This window comes from Aureobasidium melanogenum (genome assembly GCF_000721775.1).
Source record: "Aureobasidium melanogenum CBS 110374 unplaced genomic scaffold scaffold_2, whole genome shotgun sequence".
In the NCBI taxonomy this organism is placed as follows: domain Eukaryota; kingdom Fungi; phylum Ascomycota; class Dothideomycetes; order Dothideales; family Saccotheciaceae; genus Aureobasidium; species Aureobasidium melanogenum.
The window spans coordinates 1,520,944-1,542,568 of record NW_024470054.1 but is presented as its reverse complement, the minus strand read 5'-3'; the positions used below and the strand labels follow the sequence as shown (position 1 = coordinate 1,542,568).

Genomic DNA, 21,625 nt, shown 5'->3' with positions numbered 1-21,625 from the left:
ACCAGACACTGAGCATGTTCTTATTCGTAGGGTGACAGGCAAAGGTCGCACGACTTGGCTCAGCAATCCCGTACTTGTGGATACCTTGCAGGGAGACACCGAGGCTGGTCGACTTGCTTGGGTGAGCGTGTGCTTGTGCTTGAGCCCCAGGGTCCAGCCAGATCCACCTTCTCCTGAACATGTCCAACCGCCCACTTTTTCACCCATCCATCAACAACACCAACATCACAACTGTGTCAACCGTTGTGACTGTTGAATAACACGAGTGCCCCTATAATACACGGCCATCTTCGGCCCCTCTCCCACGCGGCGCATCTAACTATCTTGTCGGATACAAATCTCGGAGAAGACAATACGAGTACGAGCCAATGCACAATGATTACTACTCCTCATTTCGCCTCCTCATTCATGTCTATGCCTGTATTGTCCTGCAATGAGGCATTGCGGCACTGCCCACTATAACCCAACTCTACTGCTGCTTGCTACCTATTACTTCCTCAATCCACGCCTGCGTACAGATCGACCACAATGTTAATCACAGCCACCATGATTTCGGCCGCGATCAGCACAATTACAATCCATTCCAAGTACTCGCCTGCATTATCTGTTAGCCTGGCTCCATCGTCTTTCCTTGGTTGACTTGCCATGTGAATGCGTTAATTGATCCTTCAACACTGCCAGTAAATCCGCAATGACGTCCAGTCGCTCCGTCAAAAGACTCACTCTCTGGTCCATCTCCAAGTAGCTTCTTACAGCCTGGTAGACCGGGTCAAGTTGCGGTTCTGCCCACATGAGCTCGGGAGCGTCCAAAACTGATCCTTGAAGATGGATGTTGATTCGCAAGATGAAAAGTTCTCCAATTTGCATGTTGATCTCTTTTCGTGACATGTTGACTTTGCCCGTCAGTGCGATTTGTGCCGGAATCTCCTTGTTGACGTCAATCGTATTGTCTACCAAGTCCTCGTATAATGATGTCTGCAACGTCGGTTAATCTCGTGTCTGCTCGCTCTCAATCAAACTACGAACCTTTGTACTCTGTGCCAGGGCATGGCTGATGGCAAGCTTGGTCATGTAATTCTTCTTCTCCCTCAGACTGATAAAGTCGTTGTAAATTCGAGCCTGGTATTCCTTGGTGTAGTAAAAGTTGAAGTTTTCTTGCTGGATATCATCCTTGGAGAGTTTTTCCGTTTCGAATCTGGCAAGTTCCTTCAAGAATTTCTGTTCGTGCTGAACAGACATGCCCCATATTACAACAACTCCATACTCAAAGCAGAAGACCTCGGGAACGTGGACCGTTGTGTCAAAATCGGGAGTATCGGTCTGTGGCATCAGGAGAGCTTCGTTGGACGTCGATCCCTCGTGGTTCTCTATTATTGCCGATTCTTCACTCTCGGCCTGCAGATCCAGCAAGTCTTCCCTCCTCCTCTCGGCGTTTCCTTCGACCTCGATAGCACTGTCAGAAAATCGTCGTTGAGCTGTAGAGTGCACGATCTGGGCTTCTTCGATCTGCGGCTCTGATTTGGGGTTGTACTGGTATGGGGTGTAAATGCATTCGTCGAATTGCTTCGGCGCGGCCTTCTTCAATTTGCGACCCTTGAGAAAGCGTAACAGATCCTCCATGCGGTATGAACTGGCAGTACAGTATGCCGTGACACGAGGCAGTTTGTCTCTATCGTCTTTGCCTAGCCTTGCGGCGTCACGACGGGCGGTTGGATCCTTTATTCTGGTGAATTGCGAATAGACATCACGGCCACTCTCTTCGTCAGGACCATCTTCACCATGTTCCGGGTTGGGCAAGAGTTTTAATTTTTGGGCCGTCCTTGTTGTGCGTTGAGGGCCGATCTTTGCAGCGGGAGCACCGGGACCTATTGACAATGGAGCGCCCTGACTATTTCTTCTGCGGAGTTTGCTGTTAAGAGCCGAGAGCATGGGCTGACTGCCATCTCTCGGCGGAGTGTTTACAGTTGCGACTGAGCCTGTGGAATGTGCGGAGGCTGAAGGGAACATAGGTCTTCGGGTCGGTGGACTGCTCGTTGCAATGGTAGGATTAAAAGTGACGCTGCGAGCAGGACGATCGGGCTTCTTGCCCAGGAGGGGAGTCGACTCTGCTGTTGTCGCCATGATGCAGTTGATTTGTCCGAATTTGTTGCAGGACGTTCGGCGAGAAGGTCGAGTATCGACGCACGCCTTGCTCTACCAGAATAAATGGTCGAGAATGACAGAGGTCAAGGCACAATCGTCTTGAATCTCACACCAAGCACGCCGTTCCGTCGAGGGCTGGGCGTCGCAACTTCCTCTTCTTTTCTGAACACATCGACGTCATATAAGAACGTCCGAGCTCTACCATCAATCCATGTTTATTTTCACCTTCATTGCACAACTGCTTTCTGAATTTGAGTCTGGCTATGGAGTTAACCATGTTTGTATGTCTCTACACACTGTTCTCTATTCCTTCCAAGCCTCGGCATCATCCCACGAAGGAAGCACATACGGGACACTGTCAGGAGCGTGCTCTGGCAGCTTTTCTGCAATCAGCTTCATCAATTCCCTGTAGATGATTTCGTATCCTTCAGGGTTCAAGTGAAGACCATCGTGCAGCATTTGAGCAAGCGTCTGGTTCTGCTCAATTTCACTCGAGCCTGGCAATGGCTCGCCCTCGGTCCAGCCAGCCTCCTTCATGAACGCAGCCCAAACGTCAAGCACAGGAAGCTTGAACTCTTGAGCAATTTGACGGACTGCCTCTGCGTACTTGGCTGTGTTGGCTGCAGTACGTCTCATGACATTGATGCCGTTGGTCTTGTCATGAGCAAGTGCCTTCCTCTCCTCGATTGGAGGAGGCGTAAGCAAGATGAGCTGAGGCTTGTGTGCTTGCAGCATAGGGTGGTTGATGATGTCCTTCAGGTTCTTCTTGTACTGTTCGAGCTCGACAGTCTGGGGGAATCCTGGGGTGTTTGGTAAACGAGCATCATTGGCACCCAGAAAGATGGTCTGCAGGCCTAATGAGTACAATATATCGTGGTGAACTACATGTCAAGACTGACCATCAAGCGGATGCGGCCCTGCTCAGGAGTGGGGAGGATACGAGGCAGGACCTTTAAAGCCTGTGTGGTGTTGTATCCACTAAGGAAGACTTGTCAGATAGAGGTAATGATTGAATAGTTGAGACACGACTACCTGAATCCTCTGTTGACTACATCAAGACGACGGATGTATGCTGTAACGGCTTAGCTGAGCCCGAGACGTGTCTCTGGAAACACATACCATCTTGCAGTGCTGGTGTCCATCCAAAACCTTTGGCTTGACTAGCACTCTGCTGTGTGATGGAATCACCAAAAAGGATGAATTGTTCCATTGTGAAGAGCGTTCGATGATGAAACAAACAAGGAGAGGTACAAAGCACTAGCGCGATGATACAAGTATGGCAGTTGTGGAGAGTGAGTGGAGCACGGATTCGGCGGCTCTAATCATCGGGTAAACAGGCGGAGGAATCGCCCATCATTATCTTGGTCCTTAGCACTGAACTCGTGATGTTTCATATCATGATGTTAGATACAGTTCATCTGTGGGTAGTAGCGCCGAGGAACAACGTCTATCGATTTCTAAAGAGTAACAACAAAGAGGAAGGAAAAGGAGAAGGAGCATGTAGAGAAAACGACGATACGATCAGATATAGAGGTGACGTCCAGCTGCTGTCCATTCACACCGCTCTGATGGCCCTTGGCACCGCAAGCGCAGGGTCCCTAAAGCTTAACGGTAGGGTCATCTGCACCTTCAGGCGCGGGATGCAGCAGGAAGGGTAATAAAACATGACGGCCGGCGACGATTGGCAGCATGAACGATAAGGCAGGCCAGCTAAGAGAGCCCCTTGAGACGTCTCGCATGTCATGAGCACACCCCAGATCGACTGGAATGCCCGATCATGTGCCAAGGGATCCACCAGCCCATCGCGTCAGAGGCCATTTGATAGTCACGGGCAGGTAGCGGTAGCGACTCGAGGCATGGCCAGCGGTCAAGGGGGCACTGCTGCTCTGTCATCTCCGACTTGCGGCCTACATCTTGTCCAACACCTCCAGTCCTGCGTCTTGGGTGATGTGGTGCTTCCTCGTACATACCTGCATATGCAACCATCTTAACCCCTAATGCCGAAATCTGTAGCCTCGTATGCGTACGACGCAGACGCTTTCGACCACGACAGCACACCACCGACTCCAAGGAGCAGCAGAGGCAGCACTGTGAGAAGACATGGCCGCCGCCTCGCTTCCGACTGGGACCTCAAAAGCCGACTGCCTTCACGCCTGATTCTCGATGACCACGCTTCTCTGCTCGACAACCCTGATGGCCGCCCATCCTATCGTGCCATTGCTTCGGCGCCTCACTCTCCAAAGAAGACATTCAGAAGAAGAAACAGCGCCCCGAGCGCCGAAGGACGCTCAGCAACCCTCACTTCGAGAGTCGCAAAAGCCTTTGGCACTGAAGCGAACCCACTTGAAGGTAGTCATCCTGCTTTCTAAGCACTACTGCCTTGCTGACACGGATTGTAGAAGACGATGACGATGATGACAGCCACCAAAAACTATCCGAGTCAATCTACTACGACGACCGCGCCTGGTACGATCAGTATACGAGTACAGATTGGGTACAAGACAGCATAAGCGATGCCTTTCGCTTGAAAGAGCTGCGAGGTCGCAAAGGCTTGAGGGGCAGAACCGAAGCTCTGTTCGATGCCGCTCAGGGCTGGATACTGGTAGCTGTCATTGGATGCGTCACTGCCGGTATCGCATACATTGTCGATGTGTCCGAATCTTTCATATTCGATCTGAAGACAGGCTATTGTTCCTACAAGTGGTACTATGGCAAAAGAAGCTGTTGTGAGGGTGCTAGTACCTGCGATCAGTGGACTCGGTGGTCGTTGCATTTGACGCCCGGTACAAAGGAGAATGGCTGGTTCGACTATGCAGCTTTCGTCTTCTGGGTAATAGCTCTGTCTCTAGCAGCCTGCTTGGTAACATTGCAGACAAAAACCGTCGTCAGCTCGGCTGTCAGTCTCTCTACGCTCGATGAGAACCTCGCTGCACACGCTCAACCCACTGCCGAAGCCCGAAAGGACAGTACGGGCAGTCCCACACGTCGCTTTGCTGAAGCTGTCCAGCGTCCTCCTATGGTGTATTACCCGGCTGCTGGAAGTGGTGTGGCTGAGGTCAAGGTCATTCTTAGTGGCTTCATCATTCGAGGATATCTCGGATTGCGAACTCTTGTCATCAAGACTTTTGGCCTGATCCTAAGTGTTGCTTCCGGTCTCTCGATCGGTAAGGAAGGGCCATTTGTCCACGTTGCGACCTGTGTCGGTAACGTCGCATGCCGTATGTTCGAGAAGTATCATGTCAATGACGCCAAAAGACGAGAGATTCTCAGTGCGAGCGCTGCAAGTGGTGTTGCGGTTGCCTTCGGTTCTCCCATCGGAGGTGTTCTCTTCAGCTTGGAGGAAGTCAGCTACTACTTCCCGCCCAAGACTCTGTTCCGAACCTTCTTCTGCTGCATTGTAAGTCATTCGAAAATCTCTCGCATGTACGGAAAGCTAATAGATCCTATCCGAAGGCTGCAGCACTGTCCTTGAAATTCCTGAATCCTTATGGCACTGGCAAGATTGTCCTTTTCGAAGTCCGCTACTTGACAGACTGGCAGTTCTTTGAGATGATCATCTTCATACTTCTGGGTGTCCTGGGTGGTACACTGGGAGCACTTTTCATCAAGGCATCACGTCTCTGGGCAACCACTTTCCGACGTATCCCGAGCATCAAAAAGTACCCAATCCTGGAAGTCTTCTTGGTTGCTTTGGTCACTGGACTCGTCAGCTTCTGGAATAGGTATACCAGGATCCCTGTTTCAGAACTACTGTTTGAGCTGGCTAGCCCGTGCAGTTCTTTCAGCTCCTCTGGTTATGGACTTTGCCCTACTGAAGAGAACATCCCGAACGTTATTGGATATCTTTGCATCGCGTTTGTGATCAAGTCGGCGTTGACGGTGGTGACGTTTGGTATCAAGCTGCCTGCAGGTATTTATGTGCCCTCGATGGTGGTTGGTGGTCTCCTTGGACGCATTGTTGGCCACACAGTGCAATTAATCACCTTGAAGTACCCACAGTTGGAAATATTCGGAAACTGTCCTGCAAACGGCAACCCAGAGTCGTGTGTTGTGCCAGGTGTGTACGCACTTGTTGCAGCCGGAGCGACCATGACGGGTGTCACGAGACTTTCTGTCACTCTCGCAGTCATCTTGTTCGAGCTCACTGGCTCCCTGGAACATGTCCTTCCATTTTCGATTGGCGTTCTGGTATCAAAATGGACAGCCGACGCCCTAGAACCTCTGAGCATTTACGTGAGTAGCCAACCATCACTGATTCGTCACCTAAGCTAACAAATTTGAAACAGGATCTTTTGACTGACATGAACTCGTACCCCTACCTCGACGCAAAGTCTCACCCACCTTTCCTCGGTGACTTGGGCGATATAACTCATGGATCAAATCCCAAACGCCTAATCGACATTTCATCCTCACCCTTTTTACCTGCGCACGAACTGCGCAGCAAACTCGAGTACATGCATATGGCCGGCGAACTTGATGGTGGTCTCCCCATCCTCAAAGACGGCGTCTTGGTCGGCATAATCCCAGGCCCTGATCTCGAATTCGCACTCGACCACCTCCAAGAAGGCGAGCAAGACGCAATGTGCTACTTGGGCCGCCCTGCCTCTCGCGCCTTTCCCCAAGATTCCGTCTCTTCTCCCTCCGAGTCATTGCAGATCCTCGAATCTTCAGATGCAGAGATTGGACGAGGGTTGAGAGATGGTGAGGTGGACTTTTCTAGCTGCGTGGATCCTTCGCCCATGGCGTTGGATATCCGCTCTCCCCTCGAGTTGGTCTTTGAGCTGTTTTCCAAGTTGGGATTAAGATATTTGTGTGTATTGGATGGAGGCAAGTTTGCAGGGCTGGTGCATAAGAAGGCGTTTGTGAGGTATGTCAAGGAATTAGAACATCAGGAGAGAAAAGGAGAGCATTGATGAGAATGGATGAATGAGATGATGGAGGCAGACCGCAGAGAATGTGCATAATCTGCGATTGAAGAGACATGGTCACGCAATCGAACAGTAACGTACAACAAGGGTCTGGTCATACCAGACATGCATGGAGTTTTAACGAATATAGATGTCTTTTTTTCGCTTTCGTTATGCAATCAGACGGTTATGAAACCACACCTAGCGCTGACTGACAAAAGGTGTCGTCAATTCATCACGGACCCCCTCTCGTCTCTACCTCAGCCCTGCTGAAAACCCTGCTCTTTCTGCCACTTGTCTTCCCATCCAGGAAACCAAGGATACTCATCCAAAGTCTTCGCCTCCCACCCCTTCTCCACAACTCCCTTTGCCCTTTGTTCTCTGTCCATCTCTTTTAAAGCAGGAATAACGATATGCTCAGTATGCCACGTACCCTTGTACTCCATCAACTCTTTTTTTACCTTCCTGGAGTACTTTGACCAATAGACCAGGTACATAAGGTTCTGTCGCCAGAGCAGAGACGGGTGTAAACAGACACTTGAAGTTGAAGACTATGCCACCGGAAAGCGGGAGGCGACGTAGGGTTTGCCAATCTACGCGCACGTTACAGCGAGACAGGTCATGGGTTGGGTTTTGGACGTCACGGAGAGCTGCGTGTGGGTCGTTGGGTGGCATGAACAAAGGTTCGTCGATCTCTAGACCCCAGGAACCGCGTTGAATCGGCTTGTCTGTGGGTAATTTCGCGAAGAATCTGCTTTTTGGTTTGATGTTAGCAATATTCTTATTCCAGCCGTGTAGTGGCAAAGGTGCATGGTTGAAGTAAGCTGAGATCTCGACTTACCTATCCATCGAAAACTCCATCTTCTCCTTGTAGTCTGGAATAGGCGCATGTATATCCTTAAGATCTTTGCCAATCTTTGTGCCAACAGTCCACCCCAATGAACTACAAATCACTCCAGCGCGGAAGCTATAGTAACCAGTTTGTGGGTTTCTGAGTACGATAGCGAAGTCTTCTGGTACGTTATTTAGCAACACCTCTAGAGCATCCATTTCTCTGAGGTTTGTTGTAGTGCCGAGGATGTTGTTGTGGAAGAGTAATTGCTGCTTGTTGATGGAAAAGTGTTGTGGATATCTGGCGGCCAGGAACTGAAGAACCATTTCCATAAGTTCTTTGCATGCTATCTCTGAGCCAGGCAGGGATTGAAGGATTTCGGAACCGTGTTTCGAGTAGAGGTCTTGACGCTGTTTTATGCGGGAAGCGTAGGTCTTGTCGAGTTCGAGCCACCAGTCTGGCTCTAATTTCTTATATGCTGTTTGTGAATCTATCAGATGCTGGAGCAGTGGTGATCAGATAAATGTTGTACTTACACATTGTTTGGTGATACTCCCATCTGAAAGGTCGGTATGGTCTGGCCAAAGCAGTTCTGATGTCGAAATTGGTATAAGATGCAGGCAATGGTACACCACTCAAAGTAGCATAATCCGGGAAGTTTCCCAAAGCCTTGACTTCTTCGACAGTAAAGCCAGTAGGAGTTGAGTACTTCCTGTATTGCGGAGCCAAGACGTTGGTATCGTTTGGAAGAGGTTTGCTGGTGTTGTGTGGTAGTTCACTCAAGCCCTTTCCTGATTTTCCACCGACGCTGAAGCGAGTGTCGGTGAGCTCTGCCAGAGCCGGACGCCTGCAAGGCGGAAAAGTGTCCCTGTATTCTTGACCAGCAGGTAGAGTGGGTTTCTCGGATAGTCCTTGTTTTGCTGGAGATGGAGACCTTGGAGGTGCCCATGATAGTTTGCGTTCACTGTCAAGGCCAAGTCTGCTCAGGAGCAAAGCTCTTTGGTTTTCATTTCGAGCAAAGTATAAGACAGTAACGATCGTGAAAGCGATACCAAGGATGTATAGGTAGGTACTCGGCATATTGGTGACGGCCGAGGAGGGGGGAGGGGAGAGGAAGGAGGAAGGAGGTATAGGACGGAATATGGAGACAAATATTATGTAAACACAGAACAGTCACAAGAGCAAGTGCAACAGCTCCAGGGTAGTGAGATGATTATATACGCGACTTGATAAGAAAGGGCAGATTGATAGGATCCGAGAACGGAGAGTTCAGGAAGACTTACAGAAGCTCTGTCGTGTACCGACTTACCTTGCCTGATTTAGCGGCCATGTACGTAGCAAGCCATGGCGATGGGAGCGATTGGAGGACGACTACGATAAGTCAGACGACGATAAGTGGCAGATATCGAGGCAGGACTGCATTTCTGGAAATGGACAAGCAGGGCGGCGCTTGGCATCAGATTTGGCGGGGTGTTTGCAGCGCCAACGAGGGGTCTCAAGACAATCAAGCTCGGGGGACTTTTCGTCTCGACAAAGATAAGAAAATCACAAATTCCTAACTATGAGCGACGCCGATCTTGAACAGGTAAGTAGACACGATGTGATTCTGTCAGGGCTTCTCTGACCTGGCGTGGTAGATTAGGCGTGCGCGCCTGCAAGAGATGCAGCAGCAGCAGGGCCAGTCGGGCGGTCAGGGCGGTCAAGGAGGCGACCAAGAGCAGAAGCAGCAGCGTGAAGGTGAGGATGCTTCTTGAAATTCCTCGTTGATGTCCATGCGACTAACACAATCACGGTACAGCCGAAGCACGCGCAAGCATTCTGTCGCAAATCCTCGAACCAGATGCCGCAGACCGTCTAGGTCGTATCCGCCTCGTCAAGGCATCGCGTGCCGAAGACGTCGAGAACAGACTAATCATGCTGGCACGCAGTGGTCAACTCAGACAAAAGATCTCCGAGGCTCAACTCAAGGACATCCTCGGCGCCATGTCCGAGCAGCAAGAAAAGAAAGAGACTGTCAAGGTGTCCAGAAGAAAGGGAGGTTGGGATGATGACGACCTGGAGGACTTGCTGAACGATGATTGAGGCGCCACGCATTCCTGCTTGCCGTCTCGACAAACGAGTCTTACATTCCGGCGCAGATTCATGCATTTAGCCTGGACCAACCCAACACTGCCAGGCACGCGACCACGAATTATACTGTCGACTGCAGCCAATTGCATACTCACACATGCCATTGTAAAAAGCTGCATCGAGAAAAGCAACTTCTCTTCCACCCCGATCAAATTGGGGTAAAATCTGCAATAACACATACTCTCGAACCAACATTTTTAGCCCCTTGTCTCTTCTCCAACCAGGCCAATCGTAAAACTCAAGTAGACAAGAGCAGGTTGAGGGCGATTTAGGGCGAGGCACACCGTGCTTATCAGCAGAACACAAGATTGAATACTTCAACAAAGGTTGACCGATCCACTATATGCCTTGTTGAAAACTTGTGTCATTCTTATCCTTCAACCTGTTCTTTTCTAGATCTCGATCTCAACTTTTGTGCCACGGCTGAGTTCTGGTATTTTTCAACCATAAATCATTCATTTTGGTGGGGTTTCATACCACACTTGACTTTTTGTCGTATATCTTTGCCGCGTAAATCGACTCTCGCCAAAATCGCCTCTCGCTGTGACATTACCTCGAAACAGAGTAACTTCAACCTCTTGCCTCAGGCACCGAACTTGTAATTGCCGTGTGGCGAGGACTTCATTTCGATCTAGATCTCCGCCATCTAATAAATTTCTGGTTGCCCGGGATCTTGGTTGCTACCCCATGGATTCTATATTAACCCAATCAAAGCCATATTGACCCTCTGGACCACATGCGGCAATGGAAAACAACGTGAAATTTCGACAGTTGAGAAAGAGACCAAAGTAGCATGCACTAGAGACCGACCAAGTCGTAGCTAACGAGACTTTCTTCATTACTATACATTAGAAACCATAACACTCTATCCTCAGACCACATCCAATACTCTACTGGGAGTAGCAGTACTTGTCGAAACAGGCAGTGCAAGCATCAGGCAAAGCAGCACCCGTCTTCTTCATAATCGCACATCCAAGACAAACAGGCCACTGTGCGTCTCCATCTTGTGTAGCAATAGCATTGCCATTAGCAATGATGCCGGCAGTCTGAGCCTCGCTGGTCTGGATGATAACAGTCGGGATGTTGGAAGCGTAGGTGTAGTTGTTGTTAGGTAAATACACAATGGTAGCGGTATCAGGGGTATCGCAGCCAAAGAAGACGGCATGTTTGTTGAGACCTGCAGACAGGAACACATCGAGGGTGGGCACGAAAGGCATGCGAGTGAGGTTTTGAGCTTGGGCTTGCTCGTAGGCGCCAACGATGGCAGTGCCAGAAGGGAATTGGTCGGAAGTGTCTGCGCCATTGTCGGCAGCGATGATGACATCGACATTGCGTTCGGGCTGGATCAAAGGCCAGAAAGGCATGGCTGAATTGCCTTCACCACCATCTGCAAGCTCAATCTCGGTTTGTGCGTTGGTGAGAGTAGAGGCAGGGTACTTGTAGAACGGGTTAGGGTAGGCAGCCCAGAGATCGCGTTCGATGGGGCTGTGGGCGTTGAGGACAATAGCTTCGAGTGTTTGGACCAGCGATTGAGTGTTGTTCACCGCTGCAGGAGCGGTTCCGCAGGACGGTACCAACTGATTGAACAAAGCTGAACTGGTGCCTGCTACATAGCCAATGTTATCGTAATTCTTTACACACTGGCCACTGGTGGTAGGGACACCGTTGGTCAGTTTCGATCCGAGGTAGGCAGTCTGTGTAAAGGCGTTGATGTTGGAGTCCCAAGATCCAAACTCATAGGGGGTCTGTTGAATGAGAGATTAGCTCAAGTCAAGGCCAGCATACTCCAAGAGACATACAAATTCGTATTGGGTTCCGTTGGATAGGGGAACACACTCTCCATCAAAGTTGTTGACACCTCGAGCGGTGATGATGGGAAAGGGCACGGCATGACTGGTGAAGTTGGAAGAAGTGACCACGCTCGAGAAAGTCTTGGTGACATCACCATCAGTCGGGATGTCTTGCGAGTTGGTGCTGAGAAGCTGGTAAGAGAGTAATCTGCCCCAAACATCGATAAGAGTGGGCTGGAAGCCAGCCTTGGCTTTGTCTACAATATCTTTAACCTGATCTAGTGTCAGTCAAAGGTATGCAGGATGATTTCGTATAAAGACCCACGATATCGGCGTATGCAAGAGCGGTCAGGAGGCGTGCAGGTACAAGAAGCGAGTCGGCAAAAGCTTCAGACCAAAGATTGTCTCTCAGGTAGGAAACAGTGGGCCAGTTCAGACCTGTCCAAGAAGTCGAGAACCATGCACCTCCGGAAAGAGATGTCTCATAAGTCAATGCCTGGTAGAGACCACTGGTAGAGAGGTCAGAATCACGGGCATCCAGCCCCTGAATAAGACCGGCACCAGAAAGCAAGGCACGGTAGCCACCGCCGCTCAATACCAGTCCAATGGTGGGCAAGTTCGTGTTGCCGAAAGCAGAGTCGGTCTTTTGCAACCAAGCAGCGAGAGCAGTGTCGGCCTGGGGCTTACGAGCAGCGATGTATGCAGCTTCACCTGAGCCTAGGCTATTGGCAGTGCGGACTAAGGGAGTGCTAGGGCAGCTTGCTGAGACAGGAGCATAGGGAGTAAGAGAACGAGAGTCAATGGCAGCGGCAGAGACATGGCCAGCAATACCCAGTAGAGAAAGTTGCAGCAGAGCAGCGTAGGGGGCCATAACGAAAGAAGGAATGAGATGCGATGAGAGAGAGAGAGAAAGACTGGAGCGAGCAAGAGAGACAACAGCGAGGACCTACCTTTCATACTAACGGACCGGTTCATATATTCTCAGATGAAGCGCAAAGCAAGCACAGACGAGGAATGCATACGAAGGGGATTCATTGGTGGTTAGTGTGTAAGCGAGCAGTCATCGGCAGTGTCTTCGAGAAGAACGGAAGAAGAGGGCTGCTCGGCTATGTTGATCAACGCGTACGCACGTCCTGGGTAAGAAACGTGCATGTTAGATAGATTGACCTGCGGCAAGATCACGAATGCAGGAGTTAGGATGTCGACGAGAACCAATAAGACTCATCAGGCAAGACATGAGAGATTGGCGGAGGGAGCACGGTCGAGAATAGAAGAGGAAATATAGCAGAATCTCGACTCTGGTCTCATCATCGGCGAAGGAAGGTTTGAAACAAAAAAGTCGCGTGGGACGGATACTCGGGCTGCCGGCAAAAGTGGATCATGGTGAACCTTGGGTGCACGCGATGCTCGAAACAACGACCAACGGAACAGAATGAAGAGGATACAGTAGCAAGAGGCATCGAAAAGCAAGTCGAAATGGAAGCAAGATGCACAAACCAAGAAAGCTTTCAGACAATCCGATAGTGAAACAGGTGGTCATCAGCATGATCCGCAAGCCTGGGCAGCGGGCCGACATAATAAATAGAGATACGACCCCACGATTAGCGTCGTCGGGCGGTTGGACAGAAGTGACAAGAAAGCAAGTGCAGTCAAAATGACGGACAAAGCGAGCGAGGGAGGGCGCGATTTAGATCTGGAAAAGGAGTTGTCATGCTCGGTGAGTGACATCTAGGCGAGATTCAGAAGGAACGGGAAGGCCGTCAACAGCGAGGGACTAACGGTTTGTAACAGATCTGCACCGACGTCCTCTACCGGCCACTGACGTTACTCGACTGCCTTCACAGTTTCTGCGGAAGTTGTTTGAAAGAATGGTTCGCATGGCAGTCTTCGTCGAAGAGCCATGTGTACTCATGCCCAGCATGTCGAGCTGTCGTGCGCGACACCAGGCCGAATGCGACCCTCAGCACCCTGCTTGATATGTTTCTGCAGGCTCATCCTGACAAAGGGAAGACCGCTCAGGAGAAACTGGACATGGATAAGACGTACAAGCCTGGAGACGATGTTATACCACCAGTAGACCTGGGACAGGTATCAGACGACGACGAAGATGAGGAGGAACAACAGATGCTGGCTCAGGCGCGCGAACTGAGTCTCAACGACGTGGGTCTTGGGAACCGCTCAACTCCTGCAGAACATCAGAGGCATACACGCCAGAATCGCCGTCGCGACGACTCGCCACGATCAGCCCAAGTCGACGCTCTGTCGCATCAGTCCAGTATACGCTCGCTTCTGAGCCAGTCAGATATGGACTTGGGTGACATGGAAGATGAGATTATGCGTCATATCATTGATCATGGCCTTCTGGATGGTGTCGATCTCAACAATCTGACTCCAGACCAAGAAGACGCCATCACTGACTCCATCGCACGAGCATATCGTTCTCGCCGCCGTCAAGATCGCCGTGATCGTCATCATGATCGTGACCGCTCTGCTGCTCGTCCCTCTCCACGAACATCTACTCATCGTCATTCTCCTCACTCCTCATCACACAGGCAATCTCCTTCAGCCTCAGCCCATCGGTATTCTCCTTCAGACACATCCTATAGACATTCTCCTTCAAATACATCCCATCGTCGGACTACTTCAACTACCACGACACTTAGCCAGCATGCCTTGGCCTCTGTCGAGAGTCAACTCTCACCAGCCAGACGCCGTGCTGCTTCAGCCCATACCTCTCGTCGAATCGATACACCAGCCGATCGGCACCGCCATCTAGCCCCTGATTCGCCTTCACGGCCTTTGAATCATAGCTCGCCTGCTCTTCCCGTCCTCCCTCAAGAACAGCAGGTGACGGATGTTCCTGCTCCTTCTATCATTTGTTCGAGATGCGAGAAACCTGATATACAATACTCGCTATATTACAATTGTGACAAGTGCTCCAATGGCAACTTCAATCTGTGTCTTGGGTGTTACCGCGCAGGGAAAGGCTGTTTGAATTGGTATGGGTTTGGTCGTGCCGCTTTAACTCGCTACCTTACTCAGGCAGCCTTTAATTCTGACCACCCAGATCACGACCCACCTCATGTCTTGTCTGCTAGACGATACGATCAAAACACTGCACGCCTAGAGTCAGGCCTGTTTTGTGATGGATGTCAAGCATTTGCGAATACGTGTTACTGGCATTGCTATACATGCAACGATGGAGCATGGGGTTTTTGCAATGCCTGTATCCAACAAGGCCGACATTGTATTCATCCACTAACCTCTGTAGCGCATGTCACGCATGTGTCAACTTCTTCACAACGACACTCGCCGTCCGAGCTATACCCATCGCCTCTGACACCGACTAGCTCTGCCTTTCACTTTAACGTCCCTTCAGCGTCTATACCTCTGCTTCCACACGTGCCGGATCCATCTTCCTACACTCCGATACCCCTATCTTCCTACTGCGATGTGTGTCACTATTCTATCCCTCCTTCGCACGCTCGTTTTCATTGCAACACATGCAATAAAGGTAACTACGACATTTGCAACTCCTGCTACCACTCGCTCGTCAACACGGGCAAGATAGCCCGAGAGAATGGACCTGCGGGCTGGCGACGCTGCCTACGTTCACATCGCATGAGTATCGTCGGATACGAAGACAGAGAAGGCGGATCTCATCGCGTGGTAGTCAAAGAAATGGTCGGCGGGTGGGCTCTCAAGGACGACATGACCACCAGGGCCACAGCCACAGGTTCATCCCCACAGCGCCAGCACCAAGACCACTGGCGCTGGAAAGAAGACGACGGCACTGCCAAAACCGTAGCGTCCTCAGCGAACCTATTCGTTTCTTCACCACATGCATTCCCACCTTCTGGGGGCATAGGACTCAAAGTTCAAGCTTTGTGGTCTTACTTCCCCAGCGATGAGGTACAAGATGAACTCCGTTTCCCGCGCAATGCGATAATTACCGAGGTGGAGGATATCAACGGGGACTGGTTCTGGGGGGTATATTGTGGAGGCAAAGGACTGTTTCCGGGGAATTACGTTAGGGTCGTATGATCTACGAAAAGAGAATGGAGGAGTTGTTGTGGTGGTTTTTCTCTTCGCAGGCAGTGTACCGCCAGGGCAACAACGGCACTGCATGGTATGGAAGGAAGGAGCGTGGATGGTGCAAAGTATGGGGTGCAGTAATCTTGGATGCATCCCCCGGAGTGTGTACCGTTGTTGCATGAGGAACAACAGCATCGACATTACATGCATCTATAGGAAACATATCGTCGTTGCATGGAGCACGGAGAAGCGGCATCGTTGTTGCATGCAGAAGCGAAGCAAGGTCGTTGTTGCAAACATGAGAAAGCAATATCGTTATTAATCGCAGATTGGCCGTTTTGTCTTTCTGACAATGCATAGATGCATGCACGATGGACGATCTACTAATGAGACACATGACCGCTTTTTGACTCTGCATGTTTGCACGATCCCTCTGGACTCACCATGATGTGTCTAAGGGCAACTCTAGATACCCTCTTTTAGCTAATAAAGTCGTAAATGTGACTTTTACTTGGTAATGTACAATGATATACAGAAGAGCACGACATACCTGATGTCTTGTATGTGCCTCATAGCCTCCAATCGTAGTAATATGTACCAACCCGTATAAGTGTCAACCAAGACCCCAGGTGGCAGCAGGCCCTCTGCCTTCTGCGCTTGTTCGCGCCTTAGTTTTTTCGGTCTCGTGTGCGTCTTCTCTTCTTTCTACCGCTGGCATGCTGCTTCTCTTGATCAAGGAGCCTTTGTCTTTAGCTGGACACCATGCCATCCCTTAATCTCGTCCTTGAGCACAGCATTGACCAAACGATGCTGCTTAATCACCGACATGCCCTTGAACTTTGCAGACACAATGTCCAATGCGTACATGCTTCCACATCCTCCACTGACATCTTGGACCTGTTGTTGCCACATAATCAATGTCTGTTGCTCTTCTTTGCACTAGCCTTCTCCTTTAGAGACAGCGGGCGAACTGTTTCTCATACCTCTAACTTTGTAGGTGACAACTCTGCGGCGAGCTTTTGGAAGATGTGGAGTTCTTTTTCGTCTAGGTAGTCCGGGGCTTCGACTGCGGAAGGAGCCTCGGCTGCTGCATCTGAGGAGGTGGAGCGGCGTGTAGGTGTGGTTGTGAAGGTTGCGGACAGTGTGCTGCGTGTGAGGGGTGTGAGGGGTGTGCGAGAAGAAGAGGAAATGTGATGCAACTGTCGCGCTGCGGGAGCTGCTGAGGCCAATGTGCGGGACGAGGTTCTGAGTGCGGCGAGAGCGATAGACGCGCTGCGGAGGACTGTTCTGGATGGTGCCATTGCCGGAGTGTGTGGTTGCTGTACAGATGGAACGGAAACTCAAAGGTTTGATGGTTGCGGCGAAGACGTCAAGGGCGCGGTCACGAATTCCTGCTCAGAGCCATTGGTCAGCTTGACCTTGACATCCCCGCACCATCACCAACTTCCTTCCCTTCACGCGTCGCGTCTCCACTCGATCAATTTTTTGTATAGCGGTCTGACATTTCAACGCATCAAAGCAATGGACCAATATCTTATTCACTTGACTGCTCCTACGGGAAACACAGAGGAGCACATCACTATGACTCCCTCGCAACCTACCCAACTGGCAGGCACCAAGCGCAAATCCACTGATGCCTCTGATCTGCCAACCATCAACCTTGATGACTATGACATTCCCGATGGTCAGCCAATGGACTCCTGCACCGTAGTCCGTGGTAAGATCAACCGCTTCCTTGAGGCTGGTGAGATGAAAGTCGGCCAGTTCTGCGATGCCATTGGTGTCTCGCAGAATGCTTATAGAAGATTCATGTCTGAGAATGGCAAGTTCGGTGGTGCTGGCTGTGATACTTATCAAAATGCTTGGTTGTTCTTCAAGAAGAGGGAGATGGCTGGTTTGAAAATTCCTACCAAAAAGCAAAAGACTGCTGCAAATGCTGCCACATCTTCTGCTGCATCCTCATCTGGAAAAAAGGACGCTGTGACTATTGATACAACTAACATTCATCTTGATGGTAATCACAAGGCTCGTGTCCGTATGTTTCATGATCTGGGATCAGCTGACGAGACAATGCAAACCAACAGGAGAAGAAACCGACTCAGTCAAAGTTTACGATAGCTGCGACGAGATACGCAAAAAGATAGCTGCTCACCTACGCAAACCTGGAGTAACAGCAGCACAGTTCTGCCGCGACCTGCTCGCCCAATATCACGGCGACAAAAAACCCCCTCAAATTCAATCTGGCCAACTGACAAAGTTCCGCGGTTACAAAGGCGCTGATACTGGAAACACTTCTTGTGTTTTCTATGCCGCCTATGTTTTCTTCGAGAAGATGAGGTTGGCAGAGGGTAAGCCGAAAAGCAAACACAGATTGGAAATGGAGAAGATCTGGAGTCCGAAAGGATTCAATATTGAGCGAGGCCATCATAGAGGGTACGTTGCAATCTTTACTTTTGTTTCTTCGTCGGTGTGCATGGGTTGTTAAAGGCTGGTGGACTGACTGAGATGTCAGATATCTCTGTATGGGCAATGACAGACCTGTACAAGATCAGTACGGTCGAGTTACGATTGTACGAGGCTCTTGAGTATCTTGAAAACAGATTTCGCAATGCCGTAGTCAACGAGTCTAGGCTTAGTGGCTGCCGACAATTGTTTTTGGGCGGAATGTCTGATGAAAACAATCATTTTCATTGGTTTGTGGTTCTACTTGTGTAGAAAGGCAGCTGTCATCAAGACTCACTCACTATATTCCTTCTAAGCGCTTTCCCGAAAGATGTTTCTTCATTTCAGTTTAAACTACCTCGTCTCTTCACCGGTGCGTCAAGAGCATCTCCGCGGGTTCTTCAAGGCGTTCAAGGCAACACAAGGGGCAACCCAGCCTCACACAAACCGATCGCAAGAATTGGCTCTACCTACCCTTTCGTGTACTGCTGGACACACAACCAGAGATCAATCAAGGAGACACCACAACAACTCGTTAACACGTGGCTTATGGAGCGGTCGCATCGTCTCACCACTTGCTTGGATAGCAGCATCCATCTTGTTCGTTTCCAGAATTGGTATCATGCCACACGACGTCGCCTTATCGCCTTCGAAGAGATGCCACAGCTATCCCCAGACTTCCCCTCATTGATCACGCCAGCCATGGTCGTATAGTACGTGCTCATACATGCATGTAATCTGGGGCACGTCAGAAACGGACATACATCCCTTGGCGCATACTTTGCATTTGAAGGAGGTGATTTGAGGGGCAAGCAAAAAGAGGGCCCTATCATGTCACATCTGCATGCTCATGTTTATGCAGGGCTCAGAAGAGCATATATGCAACATGTAATATGCTGAGCTCACGAGAGATTGCACGTCGCTCGGCGCGTGTTGTTACAGTCACTCACAGCACCCTAGCTAAGAAGTGTTGTGGAACTTGCATATAAGCAATACTGCACACATGCATGCATGCAATCACTCCAGAAACAGCATGCCACCTCATCTCGAAGCGAGCAAGTCACTCGATGAAACCACTGCCCTCTCTCAGAGGCATGTAGAATATTTGGAATGGCATCGTGAAGCAGTATTTGCAACTTCGCGCAGGAAGTAAAGTGAAAATGCGTTTTCGATCAATCACATGTTCTAAGACAATGATTCTTGATAAGTCTTGGTGCATGTTTTAGCTATTGAACAGTCGTTCCCGTTCGTCTTGCACATGCAAAATGTTCTCGACCTTTCAGAGGTGGGACTTTGCGTGTGAGCAGTTGGATTCCGCAGACCTATGATCCTTCGCGCAGCCCTAAAAGCAACAGTTGTGGTGGAGCTGTGGACGAGACCTAAGGTCCTGAACTAGCGCTGAGATCTACCTTTGCCAGAAACTCTATCTCTTCTATTGGTCAACAGTCACTCAGATGGAAATGGTATCTAGGTGGAGCAATGACAAGTTGGCAACGCTCCTTCCCGCTGAACTCTTCTCAGGTCACGTTGTTCTAGTTCTTCGTGATCCGGTTTTCAGCCACAGCGAAGAACGATCGACACTCAACCTACTTGTCACGAGAAGGAAAAAACAAGAGATGTACGAAATATCGTTTTGCAGATCTCCGTAGAGCGAACGTCTAATCATATGGCGTGGCGCAATTCTTGTCGTCTGTGATGAGCGCTCAGACAACTTCAAAAGCGGGCAAGGTTTGTCGCTAACGTGTCGAGATAGACAGGGGGTGGATGGGGACTACCATGTACACATGCCACTCCATCTAGAGCCTCTCATAGGTACATTTCTTGTCTACTTTCGACCTGCTCTCGCCGTACACGAGAAACTGATGCTAAGAGCTGTGCCGTAAGTACATAGATATAGTTCACCGCCCTTTCTGTCAATGCTTTCTTTTCGCTTGTTACATGTTCATGTACCCCAGCTCTTGTGTGAGTCGTGAGAGTTTTTGGCTGTTGCATGGAAGGAACGGAGACACATGTACAGGTGTAACTGCGGGTGAGGGAAAGCGCAAGGCAGGCATAATAAAGCTGAGGTAGTTACACCCGATTGCGCAGCGCCTGGGCCTCGCTTGCTCTGTGCCGTCGCCGCTTCAGGCTGCAAAACGAGGTAAGTGACTGTTGTGTGCTGTTGTCCTTTTGATGGGTTTAGAGGTCCCGAGTTTGGTGTACGGATGCATGCAATCATACGTGGCTTTTGTCGCTATAACTTACCACACTGTTGATCTAAAACAGCCTTTTGATAGCCATGTTTGCCGGAGACCGTGGTTGGAGGACTTGGTCCGCGGATATAGGAGGGATAGCCACACCTCAGTACCTCTTTGGGAAGTCGCAAGCTGATGCGGCTGGCCAGTAGCAGAGATGTATGATATCTTGGACTGTACGGCGTACGATGGTCAAACTCAAGATACTGCAAAGGTCAAGGAGTTTCCTCTCCTTTCGAGTTATGGCACTGATGTGCTGTGGCTGAAGGCGTACATAACAGTAATGCACGTTGATCAGGGTCTCTACCTTTGGACAGTGTACCTCAGATCTCAGCCGCGAATTACTCAGGAGAAGGGGTTCGGTCTTCGAAGGATCATCTCAGATGCGGAGAACACTCCTCTCTGTGTTTCTCCTCCTCCAGAACTCCTCTGCCCCAACGAACTCCGCGCACAAAGCACGAGACATGTTGTTGATCGACGTCGGGGTCTCCGCGTCCCCATCACTCCACCCTGTCTTTGCAATCGGACCGAAGGTGTCGTATATGTCACAATTGTGCGAAAGCAGCGCCGAAGTGTGGATACCATTTTAACCCACAAAATCCTCCGGACCATTCTTGAAAGTCGGACGTTGAGATATCGAGAGTAGAAGGCAGGGTACAGACTTTGGTGGTTTCAACGAGATTGCTCTCATGTGTGCGACCAATAAACATGTGCGGGTAGAGGTGTGGTCTGCTTGAGTTTCTCCACGGATGTCATGACTCTCTAGCCGACGATTCGACTTGCAAGAGGGTTTTTGGTTGACGCGCACAAGAATAGAAAATGGATAGGCAATCCGTGGAGAATTGCCCGAGTTCGGAAGGCCCTTTGGGGTACTTTTCACGATGTACCTTGCGGAGAAGGGTACATCTCTCGAAGAGTGCGGGGCGTCTGCCCGTGCGACAAGCAAAACTTCTCGAGTTTCTAAATCTGCTGTGTCTGGCGCGTGTGCGTGCGTTTGTGCTGAGTTGGCCTGTTCGAACATACAGTGACTTTGCTCTCGCTTCCCCGGGCAAACAGACCTAGATATCGTTATATCCATATGGTATCGGAGAAATTGAAACAAGCCCTCAAAAC

The 21,625-nt window shown here is 50.2% G+C and overlaps 10 protein-coding genes across 10 annotated transcripts; 5 read left to right on the top strand and 5 right to left on the bottom strand.

Moving 5' to 3' along the window:
- Positions 1 to 497: 497 nt before the first annotated feature.
- On the bottom strand, positions 498 to 2,121 carry M437DRAFT_72343 (DUF155-domain-containing protein; the record flags this gene model as incomplete). The annotated part of the gene is made up of 3 exons (XM_041025843.1): positions 498 to 595; positions 645 to 975; positions 1,027 to 2,121. 3 exons carry the CDS (start codon positions 2,119 to 2,121, stop codon positions 498 to 500), a joined length of 1,524 nt encoding a protein of 507 aa, XP_040883838.1.
- A 324-nt stretch (positions 2,122 to 2,445) lies between these two features.
- On the bottom strand, positions 2,446 to 3,352 carry M437DRAFT_81289 (GDSL lipase/acylhydrolase family protein; the record flags this gene model as incomplete). Its single annotated transcript, XM_041027524.1, has 4 exons — positions 2,446 to 2,988; positions 3,042 to 3,120; positions 3,175 to 3,214; positions 3,262 to 3,352. The coding sequence occupies 4 exons, from the start codon at positions 3,350 to 3,352 to the stop codon at positions 2,446 to 2,448; spliced, it is 753 nt and encodes a 250-aa protein (XP_040883837.1).
- A 787-nt stretch (positions 3,353 to 4,139) lies between these two features.
- M437DRAFT_62984 (uncharacterized protein) lies at positions 4,140 to 7,055 on the top strand (the record flags this gene model as incomplete). The annotated part of the gene is made up of 4 exons (XM_041024181.1): positions 4,140 to 4,491; positions 4,542 to 5,539; positions 5,596 to 6,375; positions 6,429 to 7,055. The coding sequence occupies 4 exons, from the start codon at positions 4,140 to 4,142 to the stop codon at positions 7,053 to 7,055; spliced, it is 2,757 nt and encodes a 918-aa protein (XP_040883836.1).
- A 254-nt stretch (positions 7,056 to 7,309) lies between these two features.
- On the bottom strand, positions 7,310 to 8,961 carry M437DRAFT_72340 (uncharacterized protein; the record flags this gene model as incomplete). The annotated part of the gene is made up of 4 exons (XM_041025842.1): positions 7,310 to 7,489; positions 7,524 to 7,800; positions 7,891 to 8,359; positions 8,418 to 8,961. 4 exons carry the CDS (start codon positions 8,959 to 8,961, stop codon positions 7,310 to 7,312), a joined length of 1,470 nt encoding a protein of 489 aa, XP_040883835.1.
- Positions 8,962 to 9,518: 557 nt separating this feature from the next.
- On the top strand, positions 9,519 to 9,948 carry M437DRAFT_17106 (DNA-binding TFAR19-related protein; the record flags this gene model as incomplete). Its single annotated transcript, XM_041018889.1, has 2 exons — positions 9,519 to 9,612; positions 9,680 to 9,948. Coding segments are annotated over 2 exons (363 nt in total), but the record flags the coding sequence as incomplete, so codon positions are not given.
- A 953-nt stretch (positions 9,949 to 10,901) lies between these two features.
- M437DRAFT_72338 (lysophospholipase) lies at positions 10,902 to 12,672 on the bottom strand (the record flags this gene model as incomplete). Its single annotated transcript, XM_041025841.1, has 3 exons — positions 10,902 to 11,756; positions 11,811 to 12,074; positions 12,127 to 12,672. The coding sequence occupies 3 exons, from the start codon at positions 12,670 to 12,672 to the stop codon at positions 10,902 to 10,904; spliced, it is 1,665 nt and encodes a 554-aa protein (XP_040883833.1).
- Positions 12,673 to 13,455: 783 nt separating this feature from the next.
- Positions 13,456 to 15,845, top strand: M437DRAFT_39518 (uncharacterized protein; the record flags this gene model as incomplete). The annotated part of the gene is made up of 3 exons (XM_041020025.1): positions 13,456 to 13,518; positions 13,593 to 14,325; positions 14,374 to 15,845. 3 exons carry the CDS (start codon positions 13,456 to 13,458, stop codon positions 15,843 to 15,845), a joined length of 2,268 nt encoding a protein of 755 aa, XP_040883832.1.
- Positions 15,846 to 16,574: 729 nt separating this feature from the next.
- Positions 16,575 to 16,873, bottom strand: M437DRAFT_15062 (bola-like protein; the record flags this gene model as incomplete). The annotated part of the gene is made up of 2 exons (XM_041018794.1): positions 16,575 to 16,733; positions 16,820 to 16,873. Coding segments are annotated over 2 exons (213 nt in total), but the record flags the coding sequence as incomplete, so codon positions are not given.
- Positions 16,874 to 17,357: 484 nt separating this feature from the next.
- M437DRAFT_40211 (uncharacterized protein) lies at positions 17,358 to 18,421 on the top strand (the record flags this gene model as incomplete). The annotated part of the gene is made up of 3 exons (XM_041020150.1): positions 17,358 to 17,850; positions 17,921 to 18,269; positions 18,349 to 18,421. 3 exons carry the CDS (start codon positions 17,358 to 17,360, stop codon positions 18,419 to 18,421), a joined length of 915 nt encoding a protein of 304 aa, XP_040883830.1.
- A 2,248-nt stretch (positions 18,422 to 20,669) lies between these two features.
- On the top strand, positions 20,670 to 21,158 carry M437DRAFT_62977 (uncharacterized protein; the record flags this gene model as incomplete). The annotated part of the gene is made up of 1 exon (XM_041024180.1): positions 20,670 to 21,158. The coding sequence occupies one exon, from the start codon at positions 20,670 to 20,672 to the stop codon at positions 21,156 to 21,158; it is 489 nt and encodes a 162-aa protein (XP_040883829.1).
- Positions 21,159 to 21,625: the final 467 nt, after the last annotated feature.